The 19,893-nt window shown below is 44.9% G+C and overlaps 1 protein-coding gene and 1 long non-coding RNA gene across 3 annotated transcripts; both read left to right on the top strand.

Annotated features, from left to right (window-relative positions):
- The first annotated feature begins 1,941 nt into the window (after positions 1 to 1,941).
- On the top strand, positions 1,942 to 5,074 carry LOC308577100. Of its 2 annotated transcripts, none has more exons than XR_014003439.1 (3): positions 1,942 to 2,097; positions 4,664 to 4,732; positions 4,839 to 5,074. It is a non-coding gene; the product is annotated as an uncharacterized lncRNA (long non-coding RNA). The 2 variants fall into 2 exon arrangements; XR_014003440.1 differs by having other exon boundaries at positions 4,816 to 5,074.
- A 5,261-nt stretch (positions 5,075 to 10,335) lies between these two features.
- Positions 10,336 to 18,158, top strand: LOC308576950 (cystatin-F-like). The gene is made up of 4 exons (XM_081177071.1): positions 10,336 to 10,948; positions 14,318 to 14,490; positions 15,256 to 15,378; positions 17,994 to 18,158. The coding sequence occupies exons 1-4, from the start codon at positions 10,765 to 10,767 to the stop codon at positions 18,069 to 18,071; spliced, it is 558 nt and encodes a 185-aa protein (XP_081033197.1). The 5' UTR covers positions 10,336 to 10,764; the 3' UTR covers positions 18,072 to 18,158.
- Positions 18,159 to 19,893: the final 1,735 nt, after the last annotated feature.

Genomic DNA, 19,893 nt, shown 5'->3' with positions numbered 1-19,893 from the left:
TGGAGTCGGCGCCTATGAGCACTGCTACCTCATAGTTGCCTTTGATTAGACTTGACCGTCCAGGGATCCTTTACCTTTTTAAAAAAACCTTTAAAAAAAATGAATTATTTTCTATACTCTCCCATCTTGTCTTCACAATCAGCCTATAATGTAAACTAAGTTGAGAGCAATTGGCCTAAGGTTACCTAGTGAGCTTCATGATTGAGCAGGGATTGAATATGGTTTCCTCCCAGATCTCATCGACTTTACCACATGGATTCTCAAGAACAAAAATTAAAAAGCAAGCCGTGTCTAATATTTGCAACTGTTCTTTAAATGCTACCATTATTGGTTGCCCGCTTTGCTAGCTCCATGCAATTAAAATGTTAGAATTTCCAAAAAGATTATGATCACACTCTCCTTCTCCTTCCAAGCCCCTTCCAAGCCCAGCGTGCTCCAACCACCATCAACACACCATTGCAAAGGGAAATTTGCTCCTGCTGGGCAGTGGGGGTGAATGGGCACCTGTATGAAGAAGGAAATCATATGCTCTTTCATGCATCAGCTGATGCTTTGATTTCCCTACCTGAGGACAAAAGGCTACATAGCTCGTAGGTTATGGAACGGACCCTGAAACTGACCCCAGAAACCCTTAACAAACTGCCGTGTCCAGAATCGATTGAGGGAAGTAATGTGTTTTGAATGTCCTGTAAAGGTATAGGGTGGGAGTCACCTAATGAGTCCTTTCAGCAGAAACCCTGCATATGGAGATTTGCTTGTGAAATGGAGTGTCCTCCCTTCTCTTCCCCGCTGCCCCCTGCCTGTGTGTTCCCCCAAAATGGCTCTGGGAGGGTCAGGAGAACCCCTCTAAAAGCATGCTGGGATGGAGTCTCAGAGAGGAGGGACTGTTCCATCTGGCAAGTTGAACAACTTGTGCTGACAGAACATTCAATAATAACACAACACTGAATTGCTCCCAAAGGGTGTACACAATCTCAAGAAGCACTTTTCAGACAAAAGATGTGCAATAGCTCTAGACCGTGTGGATTACAGGCAACTGCCCATTTGCATAGGGGTTGCGTTCAGGGACTTCGCGCGTGTTGGCGGACCCTGTTCACCCCACCCTGCCCTGTCCCCATCTCATTCCACTCCCTTTTTGGACCACTTCCAGGTCCACAGAGATGAGTGAGTGACGATCACACCTCAATCGGATGCACGTAAAATAGTCGCTGCCTGTACATTTAAAAACACACACCAGCACTCAGACTCCATTGATTCTAGACTAAAATGTGTGTATGCAGAATCAAGTGTCTGGAGTGAGAAGCAACTGCTGTCCTTTTCAGCTGTGCCCCATATTGCAACCTGTTTATTTTGTTCCATAGAATTCAATGGGGGCCACTGAGTCCCAGGCATGGGCGTAGCCAGGATTTTTTTTGGGGGGGCAGACTTTTGTTAGGGAGGGCAGAACCTCAGTTAGTTAGGTATTTTTATTGATTTAGGGGGGCACCTGCCCCCTGCCCCCTTGGCTAGGCCCATGGTCCCAAGCCAGCCCCTCTTCCCATAGCTTTTCCCTCAGCCCTTTTTCACCACAGTGGTCACTCGAGAGCGCGATGGGTTAATAAATGCCAAGAAATGATGCGCATGCCTCCCCAATCCAACATCTGCAGCAACAATCCTAAAAACATGAATGGGTAAGGCCCATAGAATATACTAGGACTAATTTCTGAGTAAACACACATCTGTTTGCAGGTTTATTCAAGTGTGGGTCAAGATGAAATGGTGAGGGAGTCGCCTTAATAATAAGATGATGAAAGGAACAGTGTGAAACACATTTATTTCCAGAATGTATGAATGTGGAAAGAAAATACTAATTCCTCACCAAAGCCCTGCAATCATTTCATGCTGAAAATGAAGACATTTACACCCACTGTATTAATGCTGCAAGGGACTTTTTATGTGTCATTATGACCAACAGGTGGTGGAGGGAGCAAGGCGCATTCCAGTGAGTGAGCCTGTCCCTGGCTATGCTACTGGTGTTGGCCCTCTCACTGGTCAAAGCTTAAGGAGTTAAGGGGCAGAGGGATTAGGAAAGAGACCCGGCTGGGGAAGAGGAAACAGGTTTGTAAACACAACTGAAACCACTTTAGGTTAGATTTTTTAAAGTAAACAAAGGGATTTTACTCTACTGAAACATTACTGTTTACAGCTTCAAAAAGAGGTACAAGTAATTCTCACCTATGAGCTGATAATATGTATTAATTAGGTATCTATCTATCTAAAAAGTGTTAGGAGAGGCAATAATTTTGAAATCAAACGGAAACAGAAACTAGAAGACCAAAGAAGAATTAATCCTAATCAAAGAGGGACAGTCAATTGTGGACAAAAGATGGACTTCAAGAAAGTCCCCAAAAGAAAGCTTAGCCAAGCAAAATCTAAACTGAAAACTCAGAAAAATACCAAGATGAAGATTTTAAGGATAATCACCAAAACAACACCACCACCACATGACAACTGGAGAAGCCAAGAGAAAATGAAGGAACATGAAGGGGATAAATCAAGTTTTGCTTAATTTTCAAACTAACTAGTCTTTGGATGTAAGAAGGAGCGCATGAAAGCACACAGATGGGTATGAAGTTTGCTTCAAGCACAGTGAAAAATAGGTAGGGGAGATGGAGCGTTTTTTCTTTTAAAAGGCATCTAGAGAAGCCATTTGATGTTAGGGAAAGTGTGAAGTTTTCATCACTGAAACTAGAAAAGCCAAGATTGGGAAGACTTTAGCAGAGGAAAGGCTTAGAAGCAAGAAGTGTTGGTGGATCCAGGCTGATGAAGTGTAGCTGGTAACACAATAAAGGCCCTCTGCAATGTTCTTAGCAATACCGTATTTTTCGCTCTATAAGACGCACCCAACCATAAGACGCACCTAGTTTTTAGAGGAGGAAAACAAGGGGGGGAAATACAGTGGTGCCTCGCAAGACAAAAAGAATCCGTTCTGTGATTCTCTTCGTCTAGCCGTTTTTTCGTCTTGCGAAGCAAGCCCATTGACGGATTAGTGCTATTAGCGGCTTTTAGCGGCTTTTAGCGGCTTATCTGCTGATCGGATCAGCTGATAAGCGGCTTAGCGGCTTAGAAAAGGGGGGGGGAGGAAGAAAAACCCCAGGAACTCGCAAGACATTTTCGTCTTGCGAAGCAAGCCCATAGGAGATTCGTTTTGCGAAGCACCTCCAAAACGGAAAACTCTTTCGTCTAGCGAGTTTTCCGTCTTGCGAGGCATTCGTCTTGCGGGGCACCACTGTATTCTGAATCTTTTATTTCTATAGATAGAGCTTCCTTTCAAAAGCTTCATTTTGCAAGTGAACAGGAGAAGCATTTTAACAGGCATTAGTGCTTGGATTTCATTCTCTCACAGAAAGCCCCAGGAAAAAAAATGGGATCATCTGGCCATTTGGAGAGACAGAGGCACATGGTTTAGGCAGTGATGGAATCCAAGACTGACTGAAGAGGGAAAACAAGAACAATGTTCTCCTGTCTGTCTGTCAAGTTGCTCAGGGGGCTAAACAAGGGCTATTAAACAACAACCTCACAACAACCCAGTGAGGTTAAGGTGGCCCTCTCTGCGCAGCGCCTCTCCAGCAGTGAAGAGGCGCTGTGCAGAGAGGGAGAGCTGCGCAGCGCCATTTGCTCCATAAGACGCATGCACACATTTCCCCATACTTTTTAGGAAGAAGAAGAAGAAGAGTTTGGATTTGATATCCCGCCTTTCACTCCCTTTAAGGAGTCTCAAAGCGGCTAACATTCTCCTTTCCCTTCCTCCCCCACAACAAACACTCTGTGAGGTGAGTGGGGCTGAGAGACTTCAGAGAAGTGTGACTGGCCCAAGGTCACCCAGCAGCTGCATGTGGAGGAGCGGGGAAGCAAACCCGGTTCCCCAGATTACGAGTCCAGTGCTCTTAACCACTACACCACACTGGCTCTCCACCAGTGGAGAGGAAAAAAGTGTGCCTTATGGAGCGATACAGTGGTACCTCGGGTTACATACGCTTCAGGTTTCATACGCTTCAGGTTACAGACTCTGCTAACCCGGAAATAGTACCTCGGATTAAGTACTTTGCTTCAGGATGAGAACAGAAATCGTGCTCCTGTGGCGCAGCGGCAGCAGGAGGCCCCATTCGCTAAAGTGGTGCTTCAGGTTAAGAACGGACCTCCGGAACAGCTTCCGGGTCATGTGGCCAGCATGACTAAGCCGCTTCTGGCAAACCAGAGCAGCGCACGGAAACGCCGTTTACCTTCCCGCCAGTGCGGTTCCTATTTATCTACTTGCACTTTGACGTGCTTTCGAACTGCTAGGTTGGCAGAAGCTGTGACCGAGCAATGGGAGCTCACCCCATCGCGGGGATTCAAACCGCCGACCTTCTGATCAGCAAGTCGTAGGCTCTGTGGTTTAGACCGCAGCGCCACCCACGTCCCACATCATCTCCAGTACTTACATTTATATCCTACCTTTTTTCCAATGAGCTTAAGGTGGTGTGATGGTTGTATCGAGACCAAAAATAACCTTAGCAGAAAGAGCTGCGGATGGAACACAATATAAATTTTCTTTCCAGCAAAGTTATCTTTTTTCAAGACAATGTTTTTTTGTATTGGTCTCTCCTTTTCCCCATTTTCTTTTCCTCTGGTCTCTTCACAGTTCTCTCCAAAGATCCTGCAACACTCAAATGAAGCCAGCTCTTCCAGCAGAGTCCCAGAAGTCATGGTGGTAAGAAAGCTGTTTAAAAAAATAATAATCTCATTTTCTGTAAGATTGGTGGAAGGTGACTGGGGACAAACTAGTGATTCTAGATGTCTCTGTTCTGCCCCTCTAGATTAACGGCTCATCCAGCTTCAAATAAAATGGCACTCAAAATGGTATTCCATGATTGAAGGACATTTAGGTGAGTATACCTTGCTTGGCCAGGGAGAAAATCTCTGTTGTGTTCCGTCTGCAACTCATTGTGCTAAGACTCTTTCAGGTTGTGGTGACTGAGTTGTCAAAAGAGGCCCTATTCCGTGTCATCACGATGAGGTTCATTGCCGGTAGGAGAACACGTCTTCTTTTGTTCCAGCTCCTCTTTCCTTCAGACTTCCCCAGCCTTAGGACAGTGCTGCTTTAGGTAAGTTCACATTACACCACTCAGTGTGTTTTTCCAAGACATTTTTTTTTTTTTTGTATTGATCTCTCCTTTTTCCCATTTTCTTTTCTGCTGGTCTCTTCACAGGTCTCTCCAAAGATCCTGCAACACTCAAATGAAGCCAGCTCTTCCAGCAGAGTCCCAGAAGTCATGGTGGTAAGAAAGCTGTTTTTTAAAATATATATATATATCTCATTTTGTGTTCTGTCTGCAACTCATTGTGCTAAGATTCTTTCAGGTTGCGGTGACAGAGTTGTCAGAAGAGGGCCTATTCTGTGTCACCACAATGAGGATCACCTGCAGGTACGAGAAGACTTCTTCTTTTGTTCCAGCTCCTCTTTCCTTCAGGCTTCCCAGAGTTCACTGTTCTTGAAGTGAGAGTCACCAGCATTACGACAGTGCTGCTTTAGGTAAGTTCACATTCTACCACTCAGTCGTCTGTTTTCAAAACAATGTCTTTTGTATTGGTCTCTCCTCATTTTCTTTTCTGCTGGTCTCTCCACAGGTCTCTCCAAAGAGCTCTTCTTAACGTCTTAAGGTTTTCTTTTTCCTGAGAGAACATTCACAGAATGTTCTCTCAGGTTTTGCTTTTCCCCTTGTTGCATTGCTCAAAAAAAAAGCAAAAGACACTGGTGGTCGGCGCTCCTGGTTCCCAGGACGGGGTTCAAATCCCTGCGGTGTCCATGCTTACTTCCAATGCAACTGCTAACTCTCTCTATTCCTCTCTATCTCTCTCTGTCTTGCTATCCCTCTCTCTCTCTCTCTCTCTCTCTCTCTCTCTCTCTCTCTCTCTCTCTCTCTATCCCTCTCTATTCCACACTGCCCAAATAACAATTGGCTCCCTTTTTCTTAAGTCAAAGTATTAGTATGGGAGGGTGGTGACTTCAGTGACTGAGCCTGATTCTTAACTCCACCATTGCACCAAAGGACCATTTCAAGCACCACCTTCCTGGCAATGTGCTGTTGCTGGGAAGATGCTCACTTGGTGTATCACTGGTCGTGTGTCTAGGTCGGCTGGATCAGGTGGCTGCTTCCCCTCCTAGCGTTCCCAGTCACTGGTGTGAGAAGTCTCTCTATGGATCTGGTCTATCTGCATTCCAGACACTACTGGAGGAGCAATTCTCCCTGCAAAGGTAACAGACAAGGTGGCCTTATGGGGAAAACATGCTGTGGAGCTATGATGACTGGGGCTAGTGGGCTAGTGGGAGTCCAACAACATCTGGAGAGCCACAGGTTCCCTCGCTCTGCTATCGCTGGTGGGGGAGACAGCATGGGTGGTAAAGGTGCTTAATCCTGACATGTATCTATGCTTCTTGTGCATGCAGGCTTTTCACAGCATTGCTGGAATCAAAATGCCAGCCACTATCCTCCCCCCACCCCCAGCCATTTAATCCAGATTTACATTTTGGGTGGGAAACCCGAAAAGTTACCGAAAAATGTGTCACCTGCCAATGATCAGTTTGCAATATTCAGCCCCCACCTGGGAGAACCCAGAGACCAAGAGGTAGCAGAATCAGGTGCCTGCTTAGTGTCAACGTGCTCAGAATTAACACAGGGCAGTCAGTATTGGCATTAGGATGTGGTTTAGGCATGTGGCTGTGAGAAAGTGTTTGCTTAGGAAGTGGCAACCACCTATTCAGTTAGAAAGGTGGGGCTGCAAAGGATTTCAGAGAAGTAAGAAGATATGATCTTCTGTTAGCCGAGGATTAGCCACAACTACTCATGCACTTAGCTTACTCCCTGTGCTGTTATTTAGCTTAGGGGTTATCCCCACTGTCCCCCCCCCCCGGCGCTAAAACCCGCTTTTCAGCAATAATGCAAAAAGCATTTCTAAATCAATTACATGCCATTGTGCTGTGTAACGTGCATTTGTAATTTCAGGGTTTTGGGGTTATCCCATTTCCCCCCTCCTTTAACTCCTCCTCTGTGTCACTTCCATCCTCCACCAGGCCCCTGCATGCTAGATGCAAGGTAGCAAGTTTATATATATATACTTTTCAAATTTATACATTTCATTAATTTTACAGACATTTTAACTTTTCAGAGTTTGACTTCCTTCCCCCTCTTACTGCAGTTCCTTAAATTAGTTTTTTAAATATCTTCTGCATATCCAAAGTCACTTAAATTGCTCAATTAATTATCTACTTTAAACCTAGGTAACGGTAAAGGACCCCTAGACGGTTAAATCTAGTCAAAAGTGACTATGGGGTTGCGGCGCACATCTCGCTTTCAGGCTGAGGGAGCCGGTGTTTGTCCACAGACAGCTTTCCGGGTCATGTGGCCAGCAGGACTGAACCACTTCTGGCACAATGGAACACCGTGACGGAATCCAGAGCGCATGGAAACAGCATTTACCTTCCCGTCACAGCAGTACCTATTTAACTACTGGCACTGGCGTGCTTTTGAACTGCTAGGTTGGCAGGAGCTGGGACAGAGCAGCAGGAGCTCACCTCGTTGTGGGGATTCGAACCGCCAACCTTCTGATCGGCAAGCCCAAGAAGCTCAGTGGTTTAGACCACAGCACCACCCATGTCCCACTTTAAATATATGCTCTTATGAAACTGAAGGTTATTACAATAATCCTGCCAATGTTTTTATCTGTTTGCAATTTATCTGTAAATATTCAATATACCATTTCCATTCTTTTATAAAAAGTTTGTTATCTTGATTTCTTATTCTTCTGGTAAGTTTTGCCATTCCTGCATATTCCATAAGTTTTTGTATCCATTCTCCATTTGCTGGGACTTCTGCTTCTTTCCACTTTGGAGCAAGTAGCATTCTTGCTGCGGTAGTCGCATACGTAAATAAATTTCTATACCATTTAGGTAGTTCTGTACCTATAATTCCCAAAATAAAAGCTTCTGGGTCCCGTCCCCCCCCCAAGTTATTTTAAACATCCTTTTCAATTCATTATATATCATTTCCCAGTAAGCTTTAACCTTACTACATATGCAAGGTAGCAAGTGGTGCAGGCAGGAAGGAACACACTTACCTGAGAGGAAGTCCCTTTGACCTGCTTCTGAGTAGGCCGAGTTGTTGGGTGTGTTAGTCAGTCAGGACCACAGGGCAGATTTTCCTTTACTCACCTGAGAGGGGAGGAATGTTGTAAGAGAATGACAGACGCACCAGAAAAGTCACACAATGTGCTATTGTCCCTTCTGAGACCGGTTGTCACAATCTGGCAAAAGCTTCATCACTAGAAAGCAAATGACACAGATCCACTGCTTCCCCAGAAGTGCCTCTCCCTCCTCCTTTAGAGCAGCAATGGACTAAGAGCGCATCACCTGCATGGGTTATAGAGCTGATAGCAGGATTGATGATCGCTGAATCGTATTGTTAGCTAGACATGGAAATGAAGTCCAGTCCAAATAGCAGCAGACTTACAACACCCCCAAAATATAGGGAAGAGGGAAGAAAGCAGAGACCAGGTGTTTTCCTTATTTCTTCTGGAAAGAGGGAGTGGGTTTTATGAAGGGTCCATGGGCGAGTTTTTTTAGATGAGCAACACGACTATCGATCTGAAATACAATGGAATGCAAGAACAGCAAACAACTCCCATAGGTATGAACCACAGAGGGCCACAATGCAGAAAACAGATTTGGAAAATGTGGCTTTTGGGGAGCGGTGCCGAAGAGCCCAGAGCAAGAACTTTGAGCCAAGGATGGTCCTGAATCAAGTTTCTTCGAAAGGGTAATAGTGCCCCCTGGTGAACTGTGCTTGCCTCAACTGAGCATAGAATGTTTTGCTTCACTTGTCCTGTAGGAGAGCCAGTACGGCTTCAGAAAAATTGCCTCTATTCTTTGTAGAGGAGAGAGATACGTGTAATAATAAGATAGATCACGCGAGTCACTCCACTCTTTCAAGATCAGCAGGAGAGCCTCTAGTAATATATGCATTTTCATGCACAATTCACCATATTATTTGCATTTTTTTATACACATTACTTGGCTGGAGAATTTGGGGGAAAATGTGCACAGTAAAAGAAATTCACACAAAAATACTGATCAGTTTTTCAAGATGACTTTTTTGGAGAGAGAAAAAAACAATTTGCAAACTGATGTGGAAATGTGGAGAACTTGAAGAATAGGAAAATGAGAGAGTGAGAGAAACAGAAATTGACAGATTTGCCCACCGCTCGTAGTGGTCTTATAGGAAAATTTACAATTGCCGAGTGGTATGTGATTATATGGTGCTGGAGGAGACTCTTGAGAGTCCCATGGACTGCAAGAAGATCAAACACATCCATTCTTAAGGAAATTAGCCCTGAGTGCTCACTGGAAGGACAGATCCTGAAGCCGAGGCTCCAATACTTTGGCCACCTCATGAGAAGAGAAGACTCCCTGGAAAAGACCCTGATGTTGGGAAAGATTGAGGGCACAAGGAGAAGGGGACGACAGAGGACGAGATGGTTGGATAGTGTTCTCGAATCTACAAACATGAGTCTGACTAAACTGCGGGAGGCAGTGGAAGACAGAAGTGCCTGGCGTGCTCTGGTCCATGGGGTCACGAAGAGTCGGACACGACTAAACGACTAAACGACAACAACAACATGTGATTATAATTCATGCTCAAAGCATACGTGGTTTCAACGCACCTATGCCTTTTCTGCATGTGTGCATAATCCTTTCTTGGTGAGTGTCAAATCCCACGGCCTTTAGAAATCAACGCAGAGTGGGAGGAGCTCCTCAGGACTGGGATTTTGAGGAAAGAGGGATCTTGGGAGAGTTGAGAGTTATGTACTGAAGTTCTCACCCTGGGCCAGCAGGGGGATACTGTAGATAGTTTTCACTCAGGTCCGCATATGCAAATAAGGAATTGAAAGTGACATTCAGTGATTGGATAGTTACAGAAAGTTGTTACTGTTGCTTTGTAGTGGAGCTCTATATAAGCAGGTTGGCTGAACCCTTCAGTCAGTTTTGTTCTGGCCTGTGAATAAACAAGAGCTGTTTGAAGAATCGCTGTGTCGTCTGATATGTTCACCCACAACTTAACATTGAGAACTCATAATTCCTTCGTATCTCTTGTGACTGCCTCTCATCAGTGAGGAACCTAGACAGAAGACTGCTCTGTTTCCAAACTGCTTTAATAATTTTGTGCATTTGGGACACAAATATTTCACATCCATGTTGGCTCCAGTAAGGTCCGTGTTATGAATGCCATCTTGGATATTTCTGGCTTCCCACCCTTATCGCAACACCACAGGACTAGAACCATGTTCTAGAACTATCTCCTTCGTTCTAGAAGCATTGGTGAATACCCGGAGCAGTGGAGTCTGCAGGGAGGGTCGTTGGCAGGGCGAAAGAGAAATGGGTATACTTGATCAGGGTCTTGGCTACACCCTTTTCTATTACCTAACATAGCACAACTTTTTGCATGACTTGATTGACTGAACTCCCCCCCAATGTTCTTTCTGAACTGCCTCTGACTCCTTCTACCTGCCCATTTTGGATCTGACTTCCCTTTTAAAAACAAACAAACAAACAAACCCTGTTCTGCACGAAGTGCTAACATCACCCAGAGTTCTTCAAAAAGAAACTTGCTAATAGATTTTGCAAGGGCCAATGAGTGGGACAGGAGATAGCGATCGAGGCTTTTTTATACAGTATGCTCTTCTTGACCAATGAGAGTTCCTGAACAGACAGTGGAAACCCCACTTCCTCTGCTAGGTGCAAAAAAGCAAGTGTTCGAGTCAAGCAGCCCTCGTCTCTTTGCTGGTAGGAAGGTAGAAATGGTGTCCGTTGGGTGGAGGAAAATGGCTCTTCTTTGCTGCCTTCTTCTCTGCAATGTGGCCAGGACTTCAGCTGGTAAGATCAGGAAACAGCTTTAGTATTCTCCCATGGCATTTGCAGGTGTGTGTACAATATTGGGTGTTTACACACAATGCACTTAAAGCACATTTAAAATGCTGTACATGGGTTCCCCCCCCCCAATAATCACGGGAACTGTAGTTTCTTAAGGGTGCTGGGAATTGCATCTCTGTGGTGGATAAGCTACAGTTCCCATGATTCCTTAGGGGAAGCCATGCACTTTAAATGTATGTTGTGTACGCAGCCATTATCAGTTGAGACCACTACTTTTTAATTAAGTCTAAGAAACAGGGTTGCACTGGGTGGAGAGTGTGTGCAATTGAATCAAGGACTGTAACACCCTTGTGAAAGAGAGGCTGTTGCAAGGTTTCCTAGTAGCAGTTACTGGTAGATCAACTTTAGATTTTCCAGTGTTTTATTTGAAAACGGGATTACAGATGCCACCTGATGCTCCTTTGCAAACCCTCTGAGACAGAGGTTCAGCACGTAGAACTCTCTTCCCAAGCCCATGACATCTTCCATGCATGGAAAACTTCTTTTGCTAAATAGCTGGATGCCAGGCTGCGCTTAAAGGTTCAAGATCTGAGCTGAAAACTTAATGTTAAGTGGGAGGGGGGGTGTTGGTTTGTTTTTGTTTTTATTGTGCATTTTGTGTTCTCTTATTTTCATTTTTATGTTGTGAATTGGTCTGTGATCTTTGGATGAAGGGCAGGATATTACTGATGATGATGATGAGGTTCTCTCTTTATTCAGACATGAATGCACAGAAAAAGCAGAGTCTCACAAAATGCCTGCTGTTAGATAAACCGAAATCTTTCTTTTTCCATTGTGGTTTATATTCTGAGTAGCGAAGAAGCTAAGGGTGTTTTTCCCCCTCCCGATATTTGATTAACACTGGTGTGGGGGGGTGTTGTTTTAGGTGTTTCTCAAGGCTATTTACTGTAAAATGAATATGCAGCTGTTTTCAACATTTCTGGAAGGAGCGGCACTGATGTACATGGAGTTGTATTTTTAATACTAGCAGTGGGGTGCCAGCCAAAGGGTGGGAATATTTGAGAAATTGCCCAGCTTGGCATTCAGAGTGAAAAAGAAAAGGGGGACAGAAAGAGAAGACCATGGAAGAAGATGGACCTACTAACTAACTGCTGCTATCACAGTGACCACTGTGAATGAACACATAATTCATGTGCCATTCTCAGTTCCCCATAGGCATCCAGTTATCCAGTTGGCTTCAGTATGTTGTGAATGTGTGTGAAATTTCAAAACACTTCCCCTCTCGCTCTTTACAATGTGCATGTAGCCTTCTCTGCTGGGAATGTGCGTGGAATTTGGAACCACTTCCTCTTTTGCTCTTCCTCTATTGCATTTATGTCTATCCCTAACAGAGCTATACACACATTCTGAAGTGCGGTAGATTATTTATTTCATTCCATTTATGAAATGCTTTCTACAAGCAAATCTCAAATCAACGCAACAATAAAAGCATCAAGAATTAAAAAAAAATCAAGTCCAATGCACATGCAGACTGGGATAAACGTCTCCACTTGAGTGATTTGGACACATATTCACAGCGTGCAACATTCAGACACACTTGCTGAGTGAATAGCGCAACCTAAGAGTGTGTACCCCCCATATACTGTGCATGCTAAGTGACCCCCCTCCTGGCATTCATGGACACATGGCAAATGTCTGGAGGAAGGGGCTTTGCACATACACCTGTACATTTGAAAAACCCCTCCCTACAGATGTTTGCATTGTGCACACAGATGCCAAGGGAGGGGCTGCTCAGCATGTGTGGTGTCATGTTTGAGGCTAATCAGTGCGTCCCTGCTTTTGTGTGCAGCTAGTTCACAGAGCCTAGGGCTTGCCGATCAGAAGGTCGGCGGTTCGAATCCCTGCAACAGGGTGAGCTCCCGTTGCTCGGTCCCTGCTCCTGCCAACCTAGCAGTTTGAAAGCACGTCAAAGTGCAAGCAGATAAATAGGTACCGTTCCAGCATTTCCGTTCGCTGCTCTGGTTCACCAGAAGCAGCTTAGTCATGCTGGCCACATGACCCGGAAGCTGTACGCTGGCTCCCTCGGCCAATAAAGCGAGATGAGCGCCGCAACCCCAGAGTTGGTCACGACTGGACCTAACGGTCAGGGGTCCCTTTACCTTTACACATGCATGTATCACCTAATTTCTTTAGCCGTGATAAATCTGTACTTGTAGTGATCACATGGTTAATATGAACGTATGAACCGGCCCGTACTGTTCAAGGGAGAGAAACTGCATAATTTTTACCATGCATTAATCCAGACAATTGTTTTTTTTTTCATCACACAGTTGCAAAACCAGGACTTTGTGGGTTGCACCGTGTTACACACCAGTTACACTGCCAGAAACTTGACCTATTGTTTAAATGCACTGCCATATCAAGCTTTGCTTTGGAGAAAGTTTGCAGTTTTGACACTCTCTTGTCGTGTCCTGTGAGTCAACTGCTGATTGCAGAGTAACGATAAACCACAGAGTGGGTTTTAACTGTGAGAGAAAGGAAGAAGCTGATGGTTCCCCTCCTCATACGACATCAGCTTTGAAAGCTGTCAGTTTTTCAGTCTGAGTTCGCCAAACAGCAAGCTTCTTCAGTAAAGTTGGAGGCACCAAAAGGTAGATTTTGGTGGTGTTGGGACTACAGGTGGTGGCCATTTTGCAAGAGAGTTGCGTTGCTGACCCCCGCGAGCATCAGCAGAGAGCCCTCTACCCCCGCTCTGCCCCCTTTTCTGTCCACTTCTGGGGTCGGTGCAATGCACGTGCGCACGGTCGCACATCAAACCAGCCATTGCCTGTACAGAGGTACCTCGGGTTAAGAACTTAATTTGTTCCGGAGGTCCGTGCTTAACCTGAAACTGTTCTTAACCTGAAGCACCACTTTAGCTAATGGGGCCTCCCGCTGCTGCCGTGCCACCGCCACGCAATGTCTCTTCTCATCCTGAAGCAAAGTTCTTAACCCGTGGTACTATTTCTGGGTTTGCGGAGTCTGTAACCTGAAGTGTCTGTAACCCGAGGTACCACTGTATTTCAAATGAATGGCAAGCTAGCACCTTGGGCAAACCCACAAAGCCCTGTGTAGTTAAAAACAAAACAAACAGCTCTGGGCCACATTTCTCTCACAAAACTATTTGCCTGGTTCGCAGGGGCTGACTCCAATTGTAATTTGTGTTGTGGTCAAATTTGCCCCCGCTTTCATTCAAATGATGAATACATTTCCAAAATAGGGAGGTGGAGGTGTGAAATTCCAAACCTAGCTGATATGTCACAAGGTTATTTCCATGTGTCAGCTGGACAAAATTTCTAAATAATTATTTATTTGTGAATTTTGCTTGTACAGGTAGCAAGAGGCATTTGCCTAATTCAGCCATAAAACCTGGATCTCCTATCACTGTCAAGACCAACGACCCAGGAGTTCAGAGAGCTGCTAGGTTTGGTGTTTACAGATACAACAACAGTTCAAATGACATCTTTCTATTCAGAGAATTTCGCATAAACAAAGCCATGAGGCAGGTAAGGAAACTCCGGCTGTTATGGCAACAAATTCATCAACGAAACGAAACCTGTCATTTTCTGGTGCCAATGCGAGATGAAATATTCCCGTAAGTCACCTCACACTCAGGTGGAAATATCACTGCAGTGCGTCTGAAAGTCACACTGTTGAAGTGAGCTATTATGACTTGCATCTTGGTTCAGCTGCTGCTCTGCTGATGGCTAAATAAGCCCTTCTGGAAGGTCTACATTTCTCCTGCAACCACAAAGAACGCCATCTTCTGGGCTGCCACCACCCTGAGCTTCGGCAGGCCCCTTCTGTTGATCTTGACACCAGAGAAAGTTGATAGGGAAGGAGACAGTCTTTCAGGTGTTTGTGGCCTGAGTTGTTAAGGACTTTAATCACTAACATGAACATCTTGAATAAGGTGCAGAAAAGAACTGGCTGCAGCTGTTTTAAGAGGTTATATATGATCCAAATGGAACCCCAGCTAGTAACCTCGCTGTTTCATCACCTTCTCCCAATGTAGTCTCTGGTCAAACAGGTTTAACAGGTTTTTGTCCTTCAAAACCAATAATCAGAGATAACAGTAGGATGAATATACAAGCAACAGGCACCAACATGCCTTAACAATATGCCTCCCACTTGGGTGGGGTGGGGTGGAAATATAAGGCCTTTGAAAAAACTGTTATCTTCCCTTCCTGCTCCCCCGGTATATAAAAAGTTCCCTCTATCTCTTCAATTTGCCTTACTATGTCTGTTTTAGTGAAAATTGTTCTCTCTAGGTTGTGAGAGGGGTGAAATACAAAATCGATGTTGATATCTGCCGGACAGTATGCAGCAAAAGGATACATCCCGAGCCCGACTTGGACAGATGTGATTTCCAGAGGAAAAAGACACTGAGACAAGTAAGATGTGTTCAGATTTCTCATTGGTTTCCTAATGGACTAATGTGGAATGTTACGGGGGACTTAGCTACATTAGTAAAGAAAAAGCGTTTTAAATGCGTTAGAACACTGTGACACCAGATGGCGCTGTGGAGTTCTGCCTTTTGGCAACGTGATTTCACATTACGAGGTTTACAACGCTTTTTCCTGAAATCCCCCACCCCCATGTGTCTAGATTCAGCCAGGATCTGATGTGCTATCCATATTGCAGGGAGGCCAACTTGAATAAAATGGGGCGGGGGGAGGTAGGCCCTGCCCCACTTAACTGAGCACATTATGTGGTGCAACACATCATTTGAATGGCACTGCCCATCAACTTTGAGAGACCTGGCCTCCTCAAACATTTTATTAGGGGAGCCAAAGGGACCTTGGCCCCTAGGAATGGACTCCTATGCATATTGGTATCTCTTCACTGGTGACTTAGCTGTGCCCATCTTTATCAATGTCCATGAGTCTAGAAGTGCAAACATTATATTTATAACTTAAATGTAGGTAAAATAAGCATAGTGACCAATATAAAATGAAAAAAACCAAAACCTTGAAGGGCAGCAAGCTGGGGAAGGCCGGCTTATGTCATAACCAAATTTGCTGGTTTTTAAGATGCCACAATAATTTGTTGTTTTTGCTGCTGCAATAAACTGACATACCTACTCCTGGGAGTGATAAATGGGGCAGTGGGGAGAACCTATTGTTCTCCAGATGTTGATGGACACAGATTCCCCATCCCAGTTATAATTCAATAAGTTAATAAGGGAAGCCACGTGTAAAGAAACCACACTGTAGATTTCAAATTCTCTCTCTCTTCAGGAAACACTTTTCACATTGACTGGTGTGTTGCAGAACTCATACACATGGCAAAGAGGGCCAGAGAACATGATTGGTTCATGCAGCACACAAGCCAAGGCGGCTGGATGTGTTTCACTGCATAAATGTATAGCATGCAAAATTCATGTTGGGGAGACAGCTGCAATTCTTACCTCTCCAAGGTCCTGAAGGTGCAAATTTTGTTACATGTTGGGAACCTTAATGTCCGAGAGACTTGACATTACCTTCCACCTTCAAATCTGGGAGCTTTTTAAAAAATATAGTGGTACCTTGGAATGCGAATGGAATCCTTTCCGGAAGTCCGTCCAACTTCCAAACATTCGGAAACCAAGCCGCGTAAGCCACGTCGGATGTTCAGGTTCCAAAGAACGTTTGCAAACCAGAATTCTCACTCCCAGGTTTGTGGCGTTGGGGACCAAAATGTTCGACTCGCAAGGCATTTGCGAACCAAGATATGCCTGTACCTTTCACAGAATACCTTAGGTAATGTAAGAAGCACTGGGCAATGTGAGAGGAACCTATACTATGGCTCCTTCCCAGTGCTATTTTTCCTAGAAAAAGAGGGTCCAGAACTCTCTGGTTCTTTTATAACGGCAATGGTGCCCACCTAAGAGGTGTCAGAACTGAGTTCCAGCAAGTTCTGGCTTTAAAAAGCCCTGCTCCATCCTATTTCTGCATTAGTTATGTTGTGCCCAGGCCTGATATCAGCACTAGACACCTTCTGGCACCTGCCCTGAGCCTCTACCCCCACCCACCAAGCAGTGAGCGGCTGCAAATGGCCATGATGGATTTCCCACAATGCTCTGGGGTGACTGCGTAGGAGAAAGTTGTACTGTGGAAAATTTGAAATGGTTGCTGCTGCTGGTTAATCAGGGGAGGCTCTACTGATGTGGGGGAACGAAGCCACAGAAGGCACTTTGTCAAAGGAGTGTGGCCTTCGGTGCTCCCCTGTGGCCTGGGACCTCTAGCCCTGCGCAACATGAGAAGTCGTGCAGTAGTGGCAACATCATGAGAGCAGCGAGAGACTCTTCCCTTGCTGATGCAGAATCTTTCCCCACGTAATCTATGAGGCTTATCTGTGGGAAAATGATTGCTTGTACATAAGAGCATGAGCAGAGTTCTTATTATTGCAGAGTGGTTTTACAGCACGAGATATTGCTAAGAGCATGATGAGCACGTGAACACCTCATGCTAGACTAATGATTGGCTCACGTAGCATAACACTCTCTTTGTCTGTGGGCAAAAGCAAGGTTACATTCCTTTGATTTGGTACCTTTGAGTACCAGGCAGAGCAAGCGCAGTGCTGGAGGAGAGAGGATGATTTATTTTTTACTACACACAATAAACGTTACGGCTGTAGCCAAAGCTTTTTCTTCAAGTCATCTTGGTGTGAGACTGATTTCTTACTGATTTTCTTACTGATGTCGAGCTGGATTCTCGACACTTATCAGATAGCGAAAGCACTACAAGGCTGTCGTTTCCTAAGCCAGAGCATTGCAAGAGGCCTCTGTCTTTTATCACGTTGGGCATGAGGCCAGAGTAGGGAGTTGCGCATGAATGTTGCAGGAGCTGCGGCCACATCTCCTTGCCTTGGGGTTGTCAAAGAGGAAGGTGGAATAACTGTGAGCTCCTTTTTGAAATACCTGCTCAGGATATTGAACAAGCCATTGGATAATGACACAGGTCAGCTTTCTAGATTTCGACACTGGGCTGATTTTAATATTCTTCTTTCTCCTTCCCCCCCTTCTCAGACATTCAGATGCTATTTTGAAGTTTGGATCACCCCCTGGCTGCATCAAGTCGAAGTCCCAGTCTCCCTCTGTCAATAACCTCCCCCTAAGACAGGCAATGGACTCTGTTTTTGTAAATGTTGTTCTGTGACAAAATCGTCATTAAAGATGCTGGTCTGTAAAGAATTGTATGTGGTTTTATTGGGTTGTCGCTGATTAATTCTGCACCCTAGAGGTGAAGTCGGGCAAATGCTGGGGTGGGGGAAAAACTGCAAAACGTGTGGCACAACTGAAGGAAGTAGGTTCAGTGCAGCTAAAAGCAAATACACCAAACAGGGCAGGGGTCAAGCAAAGGAATAAACAGGCAACACACCAAGGAAATATACGGTAAGCAAGTGCTGTTAACCATCCTGCCAATGGCCTCTTCCTTTTACAAGGGCTAATAGAGGACTGAAGGTTACATCACACGCAAAATCTATTATACATGTGACGGGAGAAGACTTGTGTTTTGAAATGTGGTTCTGCCTCATAACTCAATAAAAAAGATTTAGATATATATATATAAAAAGAAATGTTGCAGGCAGGGCCAGATTGAGGTTTGATGAGACCCTAAGCTACTGAAGGTAATGGGGCCCTTGATATGTCCTTTGTCAACAACAAATTGTCGCTGTTTTTTGTGTTGAATTGTTGTAAACAAAAATTGCCCTTTTCCCTTATGGGGTATCCGAGAGCCCATACAGAGTCCTTACATAGGTTCCCTATTGGTGGGAGAAGATAACAGAGGCCAACTAGAGAATATTGAGAAGCAAAGCAGCTAGTAAGCCTGATCTTTATTGATCTGTTGCAACAGGGTGCTCCCCTTACCCGCAGAAGGAGGACCCAGAAAAATGGTGCGCAAGGCCTTGTAAAGATTTTTGAAATTGCCACCCTGTAGATCAAGACCACCCCCAGAAACATCATACATACATCACAGAAGGGGTGTCACCTAAGACCACCCCTCAGATACATCACACCTACATCACAGAAAAGGCGGTCTAGAACAGAACATTTGAATATTGTTTTTCTCCTATCCTTGTTTATCTCCTGTCTGGCAGGTTACTTGATTTGATTTTCTGGGGAGCCTGGCTAGTCTTTTGTAATGATAAATACTTAGTTCCTGGGCCAGGTCACAGGCTCACACCCTATTCATATCTTAAATGTGCCCTTAAGACAGGATTTGTGAGGAAAGAGACAATGGACAGTTTCCGACTTTGACCTTGCAGAGAAAACATTTGCTCAGTTTAGGAATCAAAATGGTTCCAGGTCGGTCTTCCTGTGCTGATCTATGCATGTGCTTGGTTGGTACGCTTATGAACATTACCATATATCTAAGACCTCAAAATTCCTATCACAGAATATAGGCTATGTGGTCATTTATGGACCCAATAGGTATCTCAAGCCATTTGCACATGTTGCCGTGCAGAATGTAGGCACCCTATATGTAGAAAGTACCTGGAGTACTGTGTCCAGTTCTGGGCACCACAATTCAAGAAGGACACTGACAAACTGGAGCGTGTCCAGAGGAGGGCGACCAAAATGGTCCAAGGACTGGAAACGATGCCTTATGAGGAACGGCTAAGGGAGCTGGGCATGTTTAGCCTGGAGAAGAGGAGGTTAAGGGGTGATATGATAGCCATGTTCAAATATATAAAAGGATGTCACATAGAGGAGGGAGAAAGGTTGTTTTCTGCTGCTCCAGAGAAGCGGACACGGAGCAATGGATCCAAACTACAAGAAAGAAGATTCCACCTAAACATTAGGAAGAACTTCCTGACAGTAAGAGCTGTTCGACAGTGGCATTTGCTGCCAAGGAGTGTGGTGGAGTCTCCTACTTTGGAGGTCTTTAAGCAGAGGCTTGACAACCATATGTCAGGAGTGCTCT

The sequence above is a fragment of the Podarcis bocagei genome, assembly GCF_964188305.1.
Source record: "Podarcis bocagei genome assembly, chromosome: 17".
In the NCBI taxonomy this organism is placed as follows: domain Eukaryota; kingdom Metazoa; phylum Chordata; class Lepidosauria; order Squamata; family Lacertidae; genus Podarcis; species Podarcis bocagei.
Note: the sequence above shows the minus strand (reverse complement) of the source record. Positions and strands in the feature narration are given on the sequence as shown.